Below are 14,594 nucleotides of genomic sequence, written 5' to 3' on the forward strand. Positions count from 1 at the left end.
CAACCATTTGCATTGCTGCTGCTGCAGTTCCTTTCTAAGAAAGACGGGTATGGTCTACTGGGCAGACCAGAATGAAGACTTCATGTGCTGGTCTTCACTCTGGTTCGCCTACTGAACATAAAGGCAGGTCATGCTTGCACTCTTCACCACACTCTTCCCAGCCATTCGCTTTGCTCTTTCTTCTCTTCCCATTGCTTAAACTCTGTGTAAATTTGTGTGTGTGTGAGAGAGAAGGTGGGGTTGCTCTACCTACTGTGATCTCTGGCTCTTCCTACCCCTGCTCTTAAATGCCCCAACCAGCCCCACTAGGCAGCATCTGTTATCTTTCTCTTATTCATTTTCATTTTACGTAGTTCTATAAACTTCTAACATGTTCCATCTTCAGCCTTTTTCCCAGACTAAACGCTTAAGTGCCTTAGCCTTTTCCTCGAAAGGAAGCTGCTCCATTTACACAGTGTTCCAAATCTGACTATGTGGCCTTGTCATTCTTGAGATTCTGTTTTTGTAATAATTTTTAACACTGAAGTCAGATGACATTTTCAGCGAGCTTCCATCTATAGATCCAATATGGCTTTTCTGGGTGGCCACAGACACTGAAGATCCATTCAGCATGCATCTGGTTGGGAATTTATTTTTGTCCCTAAGTAATTTACTATGCACGTACCTGACATTTTCTTACTCCTTTATTTAGTTTTGGATTGCCTCGCAATTTCAAAATAAACATAGAAAAGTGATGTATCTTCCAGTCTGATGGCTTGGAAGGTCCCATGAACAATCTTGAAAGTACATTTCAAGATAAAAGCAGAAGTATTTTTCTACATTATTTTTGCCAATAGAGCTATGTTTCCTATTAATGAATAGGAAATCTAGTGTACAGGAATCATACACAATCAAATCTTGGCCAAGCTCAGGTTTTGACTTTTCTTCTATGATTCTGTTTAAATCATCAGATCACACACAGAGAGGCACTATTTTCCTCATCTTGTTATCCAGCCTTAAAAACCTGCTCCAAAACAAAATGCCAGTGATTTATATCCGTTGAGAATAGACTTCACTTGAGGTTTTCCCTTGACTCTAGTTCTATCAATATCTTCATTAAATTTATGTCACTTGATGTGTAGCTTCTTTCTATTGCACATCTTTTTGCTATCTCTGGACGTAGCAATTCAGTCAACTAGAAAACCATATAGATTGGCCAACATTGAAAAATGAAAACAAACTATTCTTTACTGTAGCACCCAACAGTCCACAGAACAAAAAAACTGACAGGCAATCAAGGCACAGTCTTCACAGGACCACACTCCAAATTTCTTTAAACTTTCAGTAGATGTAAGAGAGCATTCTGTTGAGACAAGTTTGTGGCTGTTTGTATGAGTACACTTCACTTAGCACCATATGTCCCAATATGGGGAGAGTGAAAACAGTTCAGATAACCTTGGTCTCTATAGCTCTAACCATGGATGACATTAACCAAGAGCTGCTTAAATTATGTTTGATGTCAGGTTTCTTGAGGGTTTCCTCTGTGGCTTGTATATCCAATTGTTCCGCCAAATTGAAATATGTGATACATGCAAATAGTGCTAACACTCAATGTAAAACATAGATTGATTCCATAGTGCTGCCATCTTTCAGCCTCAATGTGCCACAAATGCATAGAAAAAATGGTGGGATTTGTACATATACATATATTTATTTATTTATTTTTAAAAAATAAGGGTATATTTTCTTTGGGATGGAAGATAGCAGTAACTTTAGCCATATATTAGAATCAAATGCACATACCTAGAATATCCCTTATTATTGTTTTATCCTCAGCAGTGATACAGTAGCTGATAACAATGATAACTACAATATCTTTAGAACTGTAGCTTACTGCCCTTCACAAACATTTGGCAGCCATAGATAGATCTACTGCATGTCAAGCGTATGATACAGGTAGGTGAATGATGAGTGCTGTGTAAATGGTTATTAATGTGTCACTAGGGCTTTGTAGCTTTTCTGTTTAGTGCCACATACAAGGGTGTGATCTTCTGCATTTGGCATAAGAGAACAAAAAGAATGTATCTTACACAAATCTTACTCTGTCCCAGAAAATTGGGGGGGGGAGTAATTTGGTTAATAGACTGTGAGAACAATCCTGTGCCCCAGGGAAGGTGACTGAGGCACAGAAAGATGCTACTGATCCTATCTCTCCAATGTCAAGGAAAGGGAATCCATCACCAGAGGTCCCTTGGTCCAGCAGTAGAAAACTCCACCTGGTGGTCATGTTCCATAGGTGGGTGGAGGGTGAAAACAGGGTGCTCTGGGTGGGGACAGGGGCGTAGGAAGGGAGGGGTGATAGGGGCGCTCTGTCCCAGGCTCCTCTCTGGGGGGCAGCGCCTTCTCCCTACCTTCACTGACGCCCCGCTACGCAGCGGAACCGCTGGAAAACATCCCCAGCGTTGCGCAGGGATGAAGCCACTGCAGCTGCGAGTGGAGGATCCCGTGGCAGCATCCCCGCATGGCACTAAGGTCCGGCGGTGGCTCTGCCGTGCACAACGCATGCGTCCTGCGCATCCTCCAAAAAGTTTTCTTATTTGGACCCCTTGCAATTGTGAAATACTTAAACTTATTAATTCACTTCTCAACTTCTCTTAAAGAAAACAAATTATTTTGAAACAGATACACAAGCTGCCTGTTTTAGAGCTAAGCATGCTGGTCTTCAGCACCAACCCCTGAAGTACTAAAAACTGATCTTTGCCCCATCACCTTGTGACTTGACATTTGAAGGTTATTAGGGCAGAAAGTCCAGAGTGAGGCTTCTTTCTTAAAATATGTAGCTCTCAACCTTTCTCCATTGAATGCTTATTCTGCCCCTGTATGATTAGTATATCTAATAGCATAGTATAAGAGGATGCATGAAGCAATATTATAGACGAAGATCTGTTCCACACAGAGTTGTCAAATTATCATTAGATTTAATGGTATAATTATAATAGCTGATCCTGTAAGTGCTTCTTTCAAGCCATCTGTACCTAGACAGTTGTTAATATATCTTGTTAGAAAAAGAATAAAAGATGCATTGTCTGGTGAGGCATTCAGTGTAAAATTATACTTTATTCTAAAACTTGGGTCTTCATTATTTAAGAATACATCTTCTACTTAGTATATATTATAGATATTGGAGAGGCTTAGTAATTTTGCCAGGCTCATTAATGCCCATGACATTTCTTTCCTTCTCCATATTTTTTCTGTAGGACCATAAAAACCATCATAAGATAAACAGACTACTTTTTGAACTTCCCAAGTTCTTTCTATGTAATTAAACATCTCTAGGGCCCTCGGCTGAGTGCAGAGATTTAAACTTCTCTGCTCAACCAGCTCTGTGTCTGTTTTAATTTCCCTTTTGCTGCTGTTGCCACCAAATTCTGTGGTGTCTAGCAAGGACAGAAGAATTAGTGTGGAGACCTAATCCATTTTCCAGGGGAGGGGTTAGCAATCCCCAATTTTGATTTTAAATCAGTAGACAGGATTGTGACATTGCTGATTTTATTATAAACACAATGTTGTGTTTTTTAGCCCCTTGAGAAATGTTTATTTTTTATTAGAATGTCTTAGGCAAAAGGACTTATGGAGCCCAAAATAATATTTTGACCTGTTTACTTGGGGGTACATGTTGTTGTTGTTGTTGTTTAGTCGTTTAGTCATGTCTGACTCTTCTTGGGATACATAACTGTACGCAAATCCAAAAATGCTTTCCTGTGGTCAGGAATAAGCCCTTATCAAACACAAGAGGGGGGTTAGGTCTAGTGCAGTCCTTTTTCTACTGCATGCCTGGCATCATTCAGCTGGAACAGAGGTCCATTTGGTAGAGCTGGGTTTGGAGACATTTTAAAAAATGCATAGGTCAGTGTGTGTCAATTAAGGAATTAGTCTAGATACTGGGATACCCTTATAAATTGAAGGCTTTCTCAGAGAAGAGAAAGGTAGAGGGAGGATAAGAATTGAGATGACTGTAATGTCCAGAAGGCTGTGAGTGCAAGGGAAAGGAGGGGCATTGAAGTGGTGCAGTGGGAAGCTAACAATGGCAAGGTTCCTCTGCATCAGGAAAAGTTCGAAAGGGAGGCAGTTCTCCTCAGTCAAGACTTTGCCAGTCAAGGATCAGTAGATGAGGAGGAGCACAGAAAACCAAAGTGAGAGTTTACAAGTCATAAGGCTAAGCTTACCCCAGCAAGATATGTCCTGGAATTCAGAAAACAGCCAGGTCAGCAACGCCACTCTCCAAAAATCTCTTTCTGTTCAGTGTTTAAGAAGTGCAAGAATGGACACCAAGCCAAGAGTTCCAAAAGCCCATGAGGCTGTGTCTCTGTTAGCAACACTGCTCTTGAAATTCCACCTCTTTGGAATATCTTAATCCAGTTATAGTTTTAGAAACCAAAGGCTCGCGAAAGCATGGGGCTTTTGTCATTTGAATGAATGAATGCAAGCATGTATCCTGTGCCTATGTGAATGCACACATTTTGAGGAAGTGCACAGCAATGTATGGTTCATATACTCTTTCTAAGGATAAGGATATGTTCAAATGGCATTACATGGAAGAGGGAGCAAGGTTGGAGCACAGCTTCTAAATTTTCACCCGAGTAAGCAACTGTATTGATACACACTAGTCAATAAATGAATGAATTGTCATTTCTTTATAATTTCCCCCCTTTCAGCTGACTGCGGTGGGCCATTTGATCTGTGGGAACCAAACACTACATTTAGTTCCATGAATTATCCTAATAATTACCCCAACCTAGCCTCTTGTAAGTACTGTGACTTCAGAACTTAATGTTTGTTTGTTTGTTTGACAAGATTTATATACCACTTAGCAAAATTCTGTTAAGCAATTTACATCATAAGCTGTTATTAGACTGGATGGAATACCGTATGTGGTCATGAACAGTGCTTATACATGATGAAAATCTTGTGAACCTACTAGGAGCCTAGAAAGGTACACAGTGCTTAAACACTGCACAAAAAATGGCTGCATTCCCTCTTTTATTTGATGTGGAATAGGGGTGGACTGGACTGTTAATTTCAGTTCTCTCAGCTTCTCATTCTTCCAATCTTAAACTCCTCCCCACATTTCTGCAGTAATTTGCTATTTTAAAACTAATAATAATTATGAGCATTTATTTTTCTAATAAACACATTTTTGTATGCAGTTTTGACTAATGTACATATTTTTGCAAGCAGTTCCTCTAATAAAATGCATTTTGTTTGTTATTTTCACCAATATATGCATTTTTATGTATACTCACAGAATATATGCATTTTTGTAGACACTGCTTGACTGGAGAACTGCATCACACAATTAAGAAAAGTATGAATTTCAAGGATTCCTGTGTTTTGGTTCTCATTGTTTCAGAAAGGATGAATTAGGCATGATTGCCTCTAAATGCAAATTGAATAAATTTTCTTCACTATCCCTAGTGTGAAATAGCACACTATTACATAGAACACAGATAATTCCAAGTAAATGTATTGATGTTCAAAGATATTCATACTGAAAGGTAGAGCAAAAATGGAAGAAGTGACTTGCCGAAGTGACTTCACATGAGGCAGGAATTGGTTTTATATTTATCCTCAGACTAGAAGAGAATGTTGTTACGTCTACCTCTTTGCGTAAGCTGCTACCGGTACTCCTATCTCTGTATGTGAAGATGTTGATAAATTGAAGCTCTAGTATATCTATAAAACAAGGGGACTGTTTTTCTTTGTCTTTTATTTCCTAGGTGTATGGTATTTAAATGCAGAGAAAGGAAAAAATATCCAACTTCATTTCCAGTACCTTGATCTGGAAAATATTAATGACGTTGTAGAAATCAGAGATGGCACAGGAACTGGTTCTTTATTTTTAGGCAAGTATAACCCACAGATTTATGCAGAATTAGAATATTGGGTGTGGTTGAGCAGTATTTCATCTTTTCTGGAAAACACAGGTGACCTTAGTTGGTTAGTTTTTTACAAAAAAAAATACACAATGAAAGTTGCTTGTAGTACATTTGTGGCAATTTCACTGAGCTGAGCATGAGATAATATTTTGATGGTTTATCCTTGCTAGACTTAAAAGTATAGCATCAATAACACTAGCTTCAACAATGCAGGTGAAACTAGAAGTGGGCAGGTTCCACCATGGAAACAATTTGGTGGGCTTTTTCACACAGATTTCACTGAAACTTCCAAATTGGCTGGTATAGTTTAAAAGAATTACAGAGGGCTCATTCTGGACTCTGAAATGTCGTTTATCCCATGATGCTCCATAGGTTTCTGTGTAGTAAGGCCTTCAGTGTGTCAGGCATTGTTGTAGCACCATTGTACCATGTTTTACCACAATGTGGTAGATAGGCTTCCCTGCATATGTGGCAGATTCTAGTAGTGAACCCACAACTTGCTTGAACCAGAACTGCTAATAGATTACAGATGGTTTGTTCCATTTCAGGCCCATTTCCCCACAAATTCCAGTTTGGGTAGAATTCACCAATATATGTGGATGAAACATATTGAAAGAATTCAGGATAATTTTTCTAGACTGGTCTTGAAAAACTGTGTCCCCTAGATATAGATGAAGGACAATGGCATTCTTTTTACACATAAAATTATGGGGTTGGGGTTTTTTGGTCTTATTTTTATGTGTAACAACACTTCACACAATTTCTAAGCAGAAAGCATTTGACCTATATCTAAAATATACATATTTCTGTTTTCTCTATGGGTAGCTGTATATACAGGAAAGTCCCCAGTGCCAGATATATTCTCTATGACTCATCAGATGACTGTATTCTTCATTACTGATGATTCTGTAACTAAGAAAGGATTTGCAGCCAATTTCACTACAGGATACCATTTAGGCATGCCAGGTGAGATTCACACTTACACATTTTTAATCAAACATTTCAAAAGGGCACATGAAACTGTGCACAAAGATTTGTTTCAGTGCAATCCTATGCATGTCATGTCTACTCAGAAGTTAGTTTCATTGGGTTTAATGGAGCTTCCTCTATTACAGTGTACAAGGCTAAAGCCTTCAATTGTAATTCACATTTATCAGGACCTCTATTGGGCTAATCTACATCTTACACACTAACTTTCAGTTATTCTGCCTAAAAGGTAAAGGTAAAGGGACCTCTGACCATTAGGTCCAGTCGTGACCGACTCTGGGGTTGCACGCTCATCTCGCATTATTGGCCGAGGGAGCCGGCGTATAGCTTCCAGGTCATGTGGCCAGCATGACAAAGCCGTGTCTGGCAAACCAGAGCAGCACATGGAAACGCCGTTTACCTTCCCGCTGTAGCAGTTCCTATTTATCTACTTGCATTTTGACGTGCTTTCGAACTGCTAGGTTGGCAGGAGCTGGGACCAAGCAACGGGAGCTCACCCCGTCACAGGGATTCGAACCGCTGACCTTCTGATCAGCAAGCCCTAGCCTCAGTGGTTTAACCACAGCGCCACCTGGGTCCATTTTAGCATTAGCCAAATGGCTAATTCTGTACTCCAAAGAAGCTCAGTAGGAATGATTTGCTGCAAAGAACCAGTTTTGCCCTCTTCTCACTTTCCCCTGAGATTCCTTGTCAACCCATACACTTCTGTTTCCTGTGGGATGCCAGGCTGTGTTTCCCTTAAAAACATGGGTTTAAGAAAGCATGGGCTTTCAGAGAGGAAATAGTATGAAGAAAAGGGTTAAGCGTCCCCCCCGCTCTTTCCCCACTGCAAATCACCTTCTTCTGATGACAGATGGGGGAACGAAGAGGTGGCTGTTGAGCTAATGTTGGTTATCAGGGTAATCTAGTAGCTCTTTACAAAAAGAGGTTAGCTAAACCCCATTTTGAATTGTAAGCCCTTATCACAGGAGTTGCAAGAATGCCCTTACACATGAGAGACCAGAAAATTGCCTCAAGTTTCTAAAGATAAAATGGAATCAGATAGTGTTTATTAACATTATGTAGAATTTGAGTTCAGTACAATAATTAAAATGCTACATTTTTATGGCCAATGATACATATTTTTATTTTACAGATCCCTGTGGTCCCAATTATTATCAGTGTGGAAGTGGAGAATGCATCCCGCTGGTTTACCTTTGTGATCAATCACAGCACTGTAAAGATAATTCTGATGAATCAGACTGTGGTAAGTATTTATTTCAAAAACTAAAACAAGCTACCCACTTCTAATACATGTGACATTCTTGAATAAGTTTTTAAAAACTCAATAAGAAATTGTGATATATAGAATATCTTCTGGGAGGAAAGTAGATTTTAGCAACTTTGCTTTACTATCCCATCTTGTTCACAAACCTTTCTTACCTAAGTGCAGTGAACAATCCTTGATCTTCTATAGCAGTTACTTTATCTTGTTTGATGGTGACATCACCAAGCCTTGCCTGTGCTAATATCTCTCAAGAAAATGTGAAGAACTAAGAACTCTGTTTACAGAGATCACTAATTAGAAAACTAAGTCAACCTAATACTTCTTTATGGAATTTTTGTTTTCACTGGACAAGTGCTATAACTCCTGAGCTCTTATACCTGTAGAGTGGGTTATAGGATCAAGCAAAGGAATTATAACAACAACCAAACTGGATGGCATAAGTAGGCAAGGGTACATTTGGAAAGATGTACTGTTTCATAGTACCGGTAGATGTGCCCTGCTTGCACATCTACTTTTCTGGTAGGTGAAGGCCTTTTTTTTTGTATGTGAAGCAGTACAAACTGCTTTATCTCCATGGGAACAATCTACCCATTGATTTATATTTACTGTAATAGGCTTCATTCCATTGACCCTACTGAAACTTTCACACAGGCCAAGATTCTCAACCAAAATGTAAACCATGTTACATACTGCTGTATATACATATACAATATTTAAAGCAGACTGAGGCCCAGAGTGAAGATCCAAATGTATACTCTGAGCTCTGTACTCAGTATCTATGCACATACCCTCTCTGAATTAGTATGCCCTGGGCCAGAGAATACACATGATCTTTTATGAGCTCTGTTCATTTTAGTGGCAAAGGGAGATCTGTACATGATATCCCTTAGACTTAGAACTAGAACCTTAGACTCCTTGTGCAGGTCTGTTTCCACTGAACTGAAAGAAGCAACTATTGAGGACTGAGACTTGCAGCCTAGTATCTTCAACCAGAATGTATTCATTCTGATACAGGGCCTCCCTATACACGTAGGAGCTGTGGACTTGCTGTCTCTGCAACATCCTATTTATTCACTTCAATGTTTATTTAAAAAGCATGCTTAGGACTAAATTCTCAAGCTCACTTTCAAGCAAACGAGTTTAGGATCAAGTGTAGGCCTGATAAAATTGTTTGAAAGGAGCATAAAACAGCTGCGGGGGAGCACCATTTCAACTCTTTTGCAACACATATGTGGGTTACTTTGACAACTATGACAGCTGTTGTCACAGTACCATCTGTGGAGGTAGTTATTTCCAAAATTAAATGTTCCATACATAGCTCTGTTTCTCATAAAACAGAAATAATGGTCTCTGTGCACCAATTTATATGCAGAACTGATGTTAAAATGATGCTAGGGTCTGGTTTTTTTAATAAAAAAAACGAAATTGCTCTCACAGACAAAGAGCTGTCTGACACAATCGTTTCTGTGGGTGGATGTTTAGACTTGGAGACACGTATTTCCTTGGCTTATGTTAGATAAATCATAACTGTTACGTAGTAGTAAAACTCTTAGACATCTGTTGGCAGGTATCTTGGGCTATATCATTAGTGGTATATGTGTCCAAAGGCAAATAAAAGCTCCCAATACATCTTAACTTGCTATATTTGAAGAGGAATTTTTTATCTGTAGTCTACTTTTTGTAGCAGAAGCTTATTTTTTTTAAAAAAAACAACAACAACAACAACAACTATATTTTATTATTTTTAAAACAAATAGGAACCTGCAAATGTTGGCCGTCATTTCTATAGAAGGTTTAAAATCTGAATAATACAAGTATTTATTTGCTCAATGTTACTCCCATAAAATTGTGGCTGTGGTTATAGTAAATTGAACACCAATCCCTAAAGCGCAATATGAAATACTTTATTTGCATGTACTTTGCCACTGTAGTGACCTTTCTTGTTCCTCTTTTATTGGTTAAGACGTCTGTAAAATCTTCTGTCCACATGTTTTCTCTAGCAGTGTACTTATCATACCATCCACAGATGCACCTAAGGGATGCTAAGCAACATACAGTTGCAATAAGCTCATAGATGGAAGCTTTTTACTGGCCATTCAGGAGTAACCATGGTACAGTGCTAGCCATCCTGTTTGGGTTACAGGTAATGGGTTCATGATGACAATGGTGTTTGCTTCAGGACCCAAACTTACACACACACACACACACACACACACACACACACACACACACACTATGGCTGGCTTCAGAGTAGCTTTCTAAACACCTAAATTATGGAGAAGGAGCACAAGTCTTAGTTCCCTTTTCCCATTCTTGGCTAGGATTCCTTAAGTTGAGCCCATGCCTCCTCTTCATGAGTTGAAATATTCTACAATCTATAGTGCACTGTCAGAAGTTTACTTCTGAGTCTATTTACTTTGTCAACAGTGCGCTTGGTCAATGGTTCTCTCAGCTTCAATGGATTGGTCCAGTTCAAGGTTGAGAATGAATGGTACACAGCTTGTGCAGATGCATGGGATGAACCATTGTCAAGCAGTGTCTGTCACTGGTTGGGACTTGGGTAAGTAAGGCTGTTTAATTCATTATGTTTCAGACTGTATGTTAGGGTGATGACTTTTTTTACAACCTCATTTCCCTGTTTTGATGAGCTTTCATTAAAGATTAGATAAAATCTTACTTTCAAAAAGATTTGATTAAAAAAAACCTCATGCACAAAATGATTTTAAAAAAATTATTTATCAGTTTTTTGACCATTTTTGAAGTCACTGTAAGCAGATATAAAATTGAACCCAGGCTTTAGAGTCACATATATACAACATTATATAGGGTCATCAAACACACAAGGAAGCTTTTTTTAGCTGCAGTAACAGTATAGACACTGCTAGAGGACGATGTTTTGCTACCTCTCCTGTAGGTTCTTTTGCTAGCATGTCTGGCAGGGTCTGCTGGCTGAGTTTTGAGGTCCCAAAAGGGGGCTTTTACCTTGTGCAGGTGTGACATTTGTATACCCTATGTTGCTAAGAACACTCCCCATTGTGGAATGTGTGTTGTGTCGAAATTTGATACGAAATATATATAGAATTGTTAATACAATTTTATGAAATGGTAAAATGGCAAACAAAAAAATTTAAAAAAGGTTTGTGCGTAACCTTTTAAAATATTTTTAGTCATTAATAGGCAAAAGTTCATCCACTTGGGCTACAGGAAATAATTTTTGAGAAAAAAAATGAAAAAGTCATCACCCTACTGTATATGCTTCACAATAGCTATATCTGGTAGAAGATTGGCCAACTTTGCAAAGGACAGTATACATACATGTGTGATTATCCAATGAAAATGTAGATGAAGAATGGGGAACCTATGGCTCTCCAGTTATTGTTCAGTTCCCATCAGCCCTAGCTGAATCATCATGGATGATAATAGCTGAAGTCCAGTTTTATCTGGAGGGCCACAGGTTCCCCTCCCTAATATAGAGCATCATTTTTAGTGGATCAATACTATGAGGTTACATTTTTATATTTTTGTTCTTCTACTACAGCTTATGACACTGCTTTGAGAAAGAGCAGGGATGCAGGAAGGGCCCTAAGACTGGCACCCTCTTGAATGTGTTGTGGAGTATAGCTGATTTAGTTCCTCAAAGTCTATTATAAATAAACGAAACTTTCATAACAAATGCTGAATTGTTCAGAAAACCTGCATTGGCCAATGCACTCTGCCTTCTTTCTTTAGTTTTAGAAGTTTTAGAAGACATTTTCTTAAATGGAGTATTACCACCATCTATTAGTAGCTCTATTTTAAAGAAAAGTATAGAACGCTATAACATACAATTGATGATATCATCACCATCATCATCTTAACCTTAAGGATGCTATCAGCATGAAGGAGGCTGCCCTTCCATCCTGTAGCTGCCAGGCACTCAGAGGCCCAGCTCCCCCTCTATACACCATCTCCTCTACAGGGACATGCACCTGTTAGGAAATCCACCCCACAGATGGTTTCCATTGACAGGATTGGACCGATGATCACCTCATCCTGAGACAGGCTTTGCACGATGGCCACCTGGGTGGGCAGCCTTAAATGTTCTTGTAGGTATCATTTCAGTCCTTGCCATTAAGCCAAGTAGGGTAGCCTGCCAAGGACAGTGGTTTTCACAGCAGCAGTAGCAGCAAGACACTTGCAACACCACTGCTTGGCAGGAGCACCTGTCAGGCACTCAGCATTATCTTGGCATCAGCTGTGACCAGCTGGGAGAGGAGGGACCTCTTCTAGGATACCAGTGGGGCTGCTGTGGCCAGAGAGGCTTTCCCTAAGATCAGCGATGGCAACCATGAGATGTTTGGTGAGATACACTAGCAGGCAACCCTCCTCACTGGGAATGGGGGTGTTGCCTGGTCTTCTGTTGAAGATCCCCTTACCTGAACTGACCTTGCTTTCTGTGGCTGCTGCTCCTTGTGGGCAGATGCTGCTGTTACTGGATCTCCAAATTGCAGCTGCTACTGCTGGTGCATTCCTGTGGGGAGAAAACGCTTGGGAAAGAGATGTTAGCATGAGCATGACAATATTGTTTCTTCCCTATTTGCACTTTGTTGGGAAAGTGTTCAGAGTGCCCACTATTTGTGAAGTATGTTCCCTGGAGTGTTCACACCTCTACCCAAGTGCTCTTTCAGAGTGGTGTGGGGCATTAGGGTGAGCTAGGACCAGATTTCTGAGGACTAGGCCCTCTCTATTGACTTCCATTGTGTGGTTTGAACTACTCCATCCTTTTTGCTGGCCTCACTTCTGCCAGGGTATCAGGCAATGTGATTGAGTAGAGTTAAGATTCAGCCTAGGTCCCCAACTGCATGGTATGATGGATCCTAAGTCACATCCTGGCAGATCTTGGATCTGGTTTACTCCCTAAACCATGCTCATTCATTTCAATGGTTCTACTCTGAATAAAATATAGCTGAATACCACCCTAATAGTTGAAAAACTGCATGGGCATGAGCAAAGGGAGTTGTCATTTGATGCTAGTGATGTCCTTCTGAGCATTGTCCAGTACCTAATGAGACTTGCAAGCAATGCACTGTAGCTTTATTCTCTCTTGCACTGAACTGGAAATAGCACGGAATTGAGCAGCTAAAACAGCTTGTGGAGCAGGCAGATCTTTTAAAGGAGTTCATTCTTTTCAGTTGAGATTTATGAGGAAATTCACTTTTTACTTAGCCTTTTCCTGAGGAAAAAGACTAACCGCTGATCAAATTGGAAATGTCTGGTCTTCCCATGGTGACAAGGAGAAGTAAATCAGAGGGGCTGTGCATGTGCTCAGCATCATTCTTCTTGATAATGACTTGAGGAACAGTGTGTAAAACTGACCAGCTTAACAGAAAGAGTGGTTTAGGGCCGTCTTTAGCTCACAGTGTGTGTGCTTCAGCTAACTGCCAACAGCATCCCCGTTGCTTGAAATTTTGGGGAAGATGACTATGTTGTACTGGATTCTTTTTATAATGAATGTATTGTATTCTGCCAGACCCTCAAACCTCTGCGCATATCCTGCTGCTTCCAAGCACTTTGGTAAAGTGGCAAGAGCAAAGTCAATCATAAAATCAAAGAAACTGCAGATAGAAAAGACCTGCTAGGTCACTTAGTCCATCTTCCTGCCAAGTGTGGGATTGTTCTCCAGCTGTATTTCCACACTAGCGTTAGCTAGCCTAGTTTTTAGCTTCCAGGATATTTTGCCAATCGCCCAATGACTTCTGCATGTTTAGCCTTGCATTCTAGAGCTCTGCTGATATTTGGCCTATATTTTCATTTCCTCAATATTTTATCACAATGGGCATGAAGAGTCCTACTGGGTATTGCCACCACAATGCACAAGAGCAAATCATGTCATACAGAACCGTCATTCTAAAATTAAATGTTATTTAAGTCAATGTTATTTAAGTCAATTAAATGTTATTTAAGTCAATGGTAAGTAAAATGCCTAGGGCTTGCTGATCACAAAGTCAGCGGTTCGAATCCCCGCAACGGGGTGAGCTCCCGTTGCTCGGTCCCAGCTCCTGCCAACCTTGCAGTTCGAAAGCACGTCAGAGTGCAAATAGATACCGCTCCGGCGGGAAGGTAAACCGTGTTTCCATGCGCTGCTCTGGTTCGCCAAAAGCGGCTTAGTCATGATGGCCACATGACCCGGAAGCTGTACGCTGGCTCCTTCGGCCAATAAAGCGAGATGAGCGCCGCAACCCCAGAGTCGTCCGCGACTGGACCTAATGAGTAAGTAAAATGAAAGTCCTAAGGGTTAGACATTAACTTTCTCTCCTGCTCACCTAAATTAAAACATGCTAGGATTTATAAAATGGAATGGAGTTCAGGAATAATATTCTAGCTTTCATGGAGAAAATATGCACGGTACTTTCTTGCTCTGGTCCCCAAAGCCTGCTTTAGGTATA

General features: G+C 40.0%; 1 protein-coding gene across 2 annotated transcripts in view; it reads left to right on the plus strand.

Annotated features, from left to right (window-relative positions):
* The window catches only part of TMPRSS15 (transmembrane serine protease 15), a 64,061-nt gene that overhangs the window by 38,057 nt on the left and 11,410 nt on the right, over positions 1 to 14,594 (plus strand). For both annotated transcript variants that reach the window (XM_035114992.3, XM_035114993.3), the window contains exons 15-19: positions 4,695 to 4,784; positions 5,757 to 5,882; positions 6,741 to 6,881; positions 8,038 to 8,148; positions 10,597 to 10,729. In XM_035114992.3, coding sequence (XP_034970883.3) covers positions 4,695 to 4,784; positions 5,757 to 5,882; positions 6,741 to 6,881; positions 8,038 to 8,148; positions 10,597 to 10,729 — 601 coding nt within the window. The remainder of the gene's footprint in view (positions 1 to 4,694; positions 4,785 to 5,756; positions 5,883 to 6,740; positions 6,882 to 8,037; positions 8,149 to 10,596; positions 10,730 to 14,594) is intronic.

This window comes from Zootoca vivipara, chromosome 4 (assembly GCF_965207765.1).
Source record: "Zootoca vivipara chromosome 4, rZooViv2.hap1.1, whole genome shotgun sequence".
Taxonomy (NCBI): domain Eukaryota; kingdom Metazoa; phylum Chordata; class Lepidosauria; order Squamata; family Lacertidae; genus Zootoca; species Zootoca vivipara.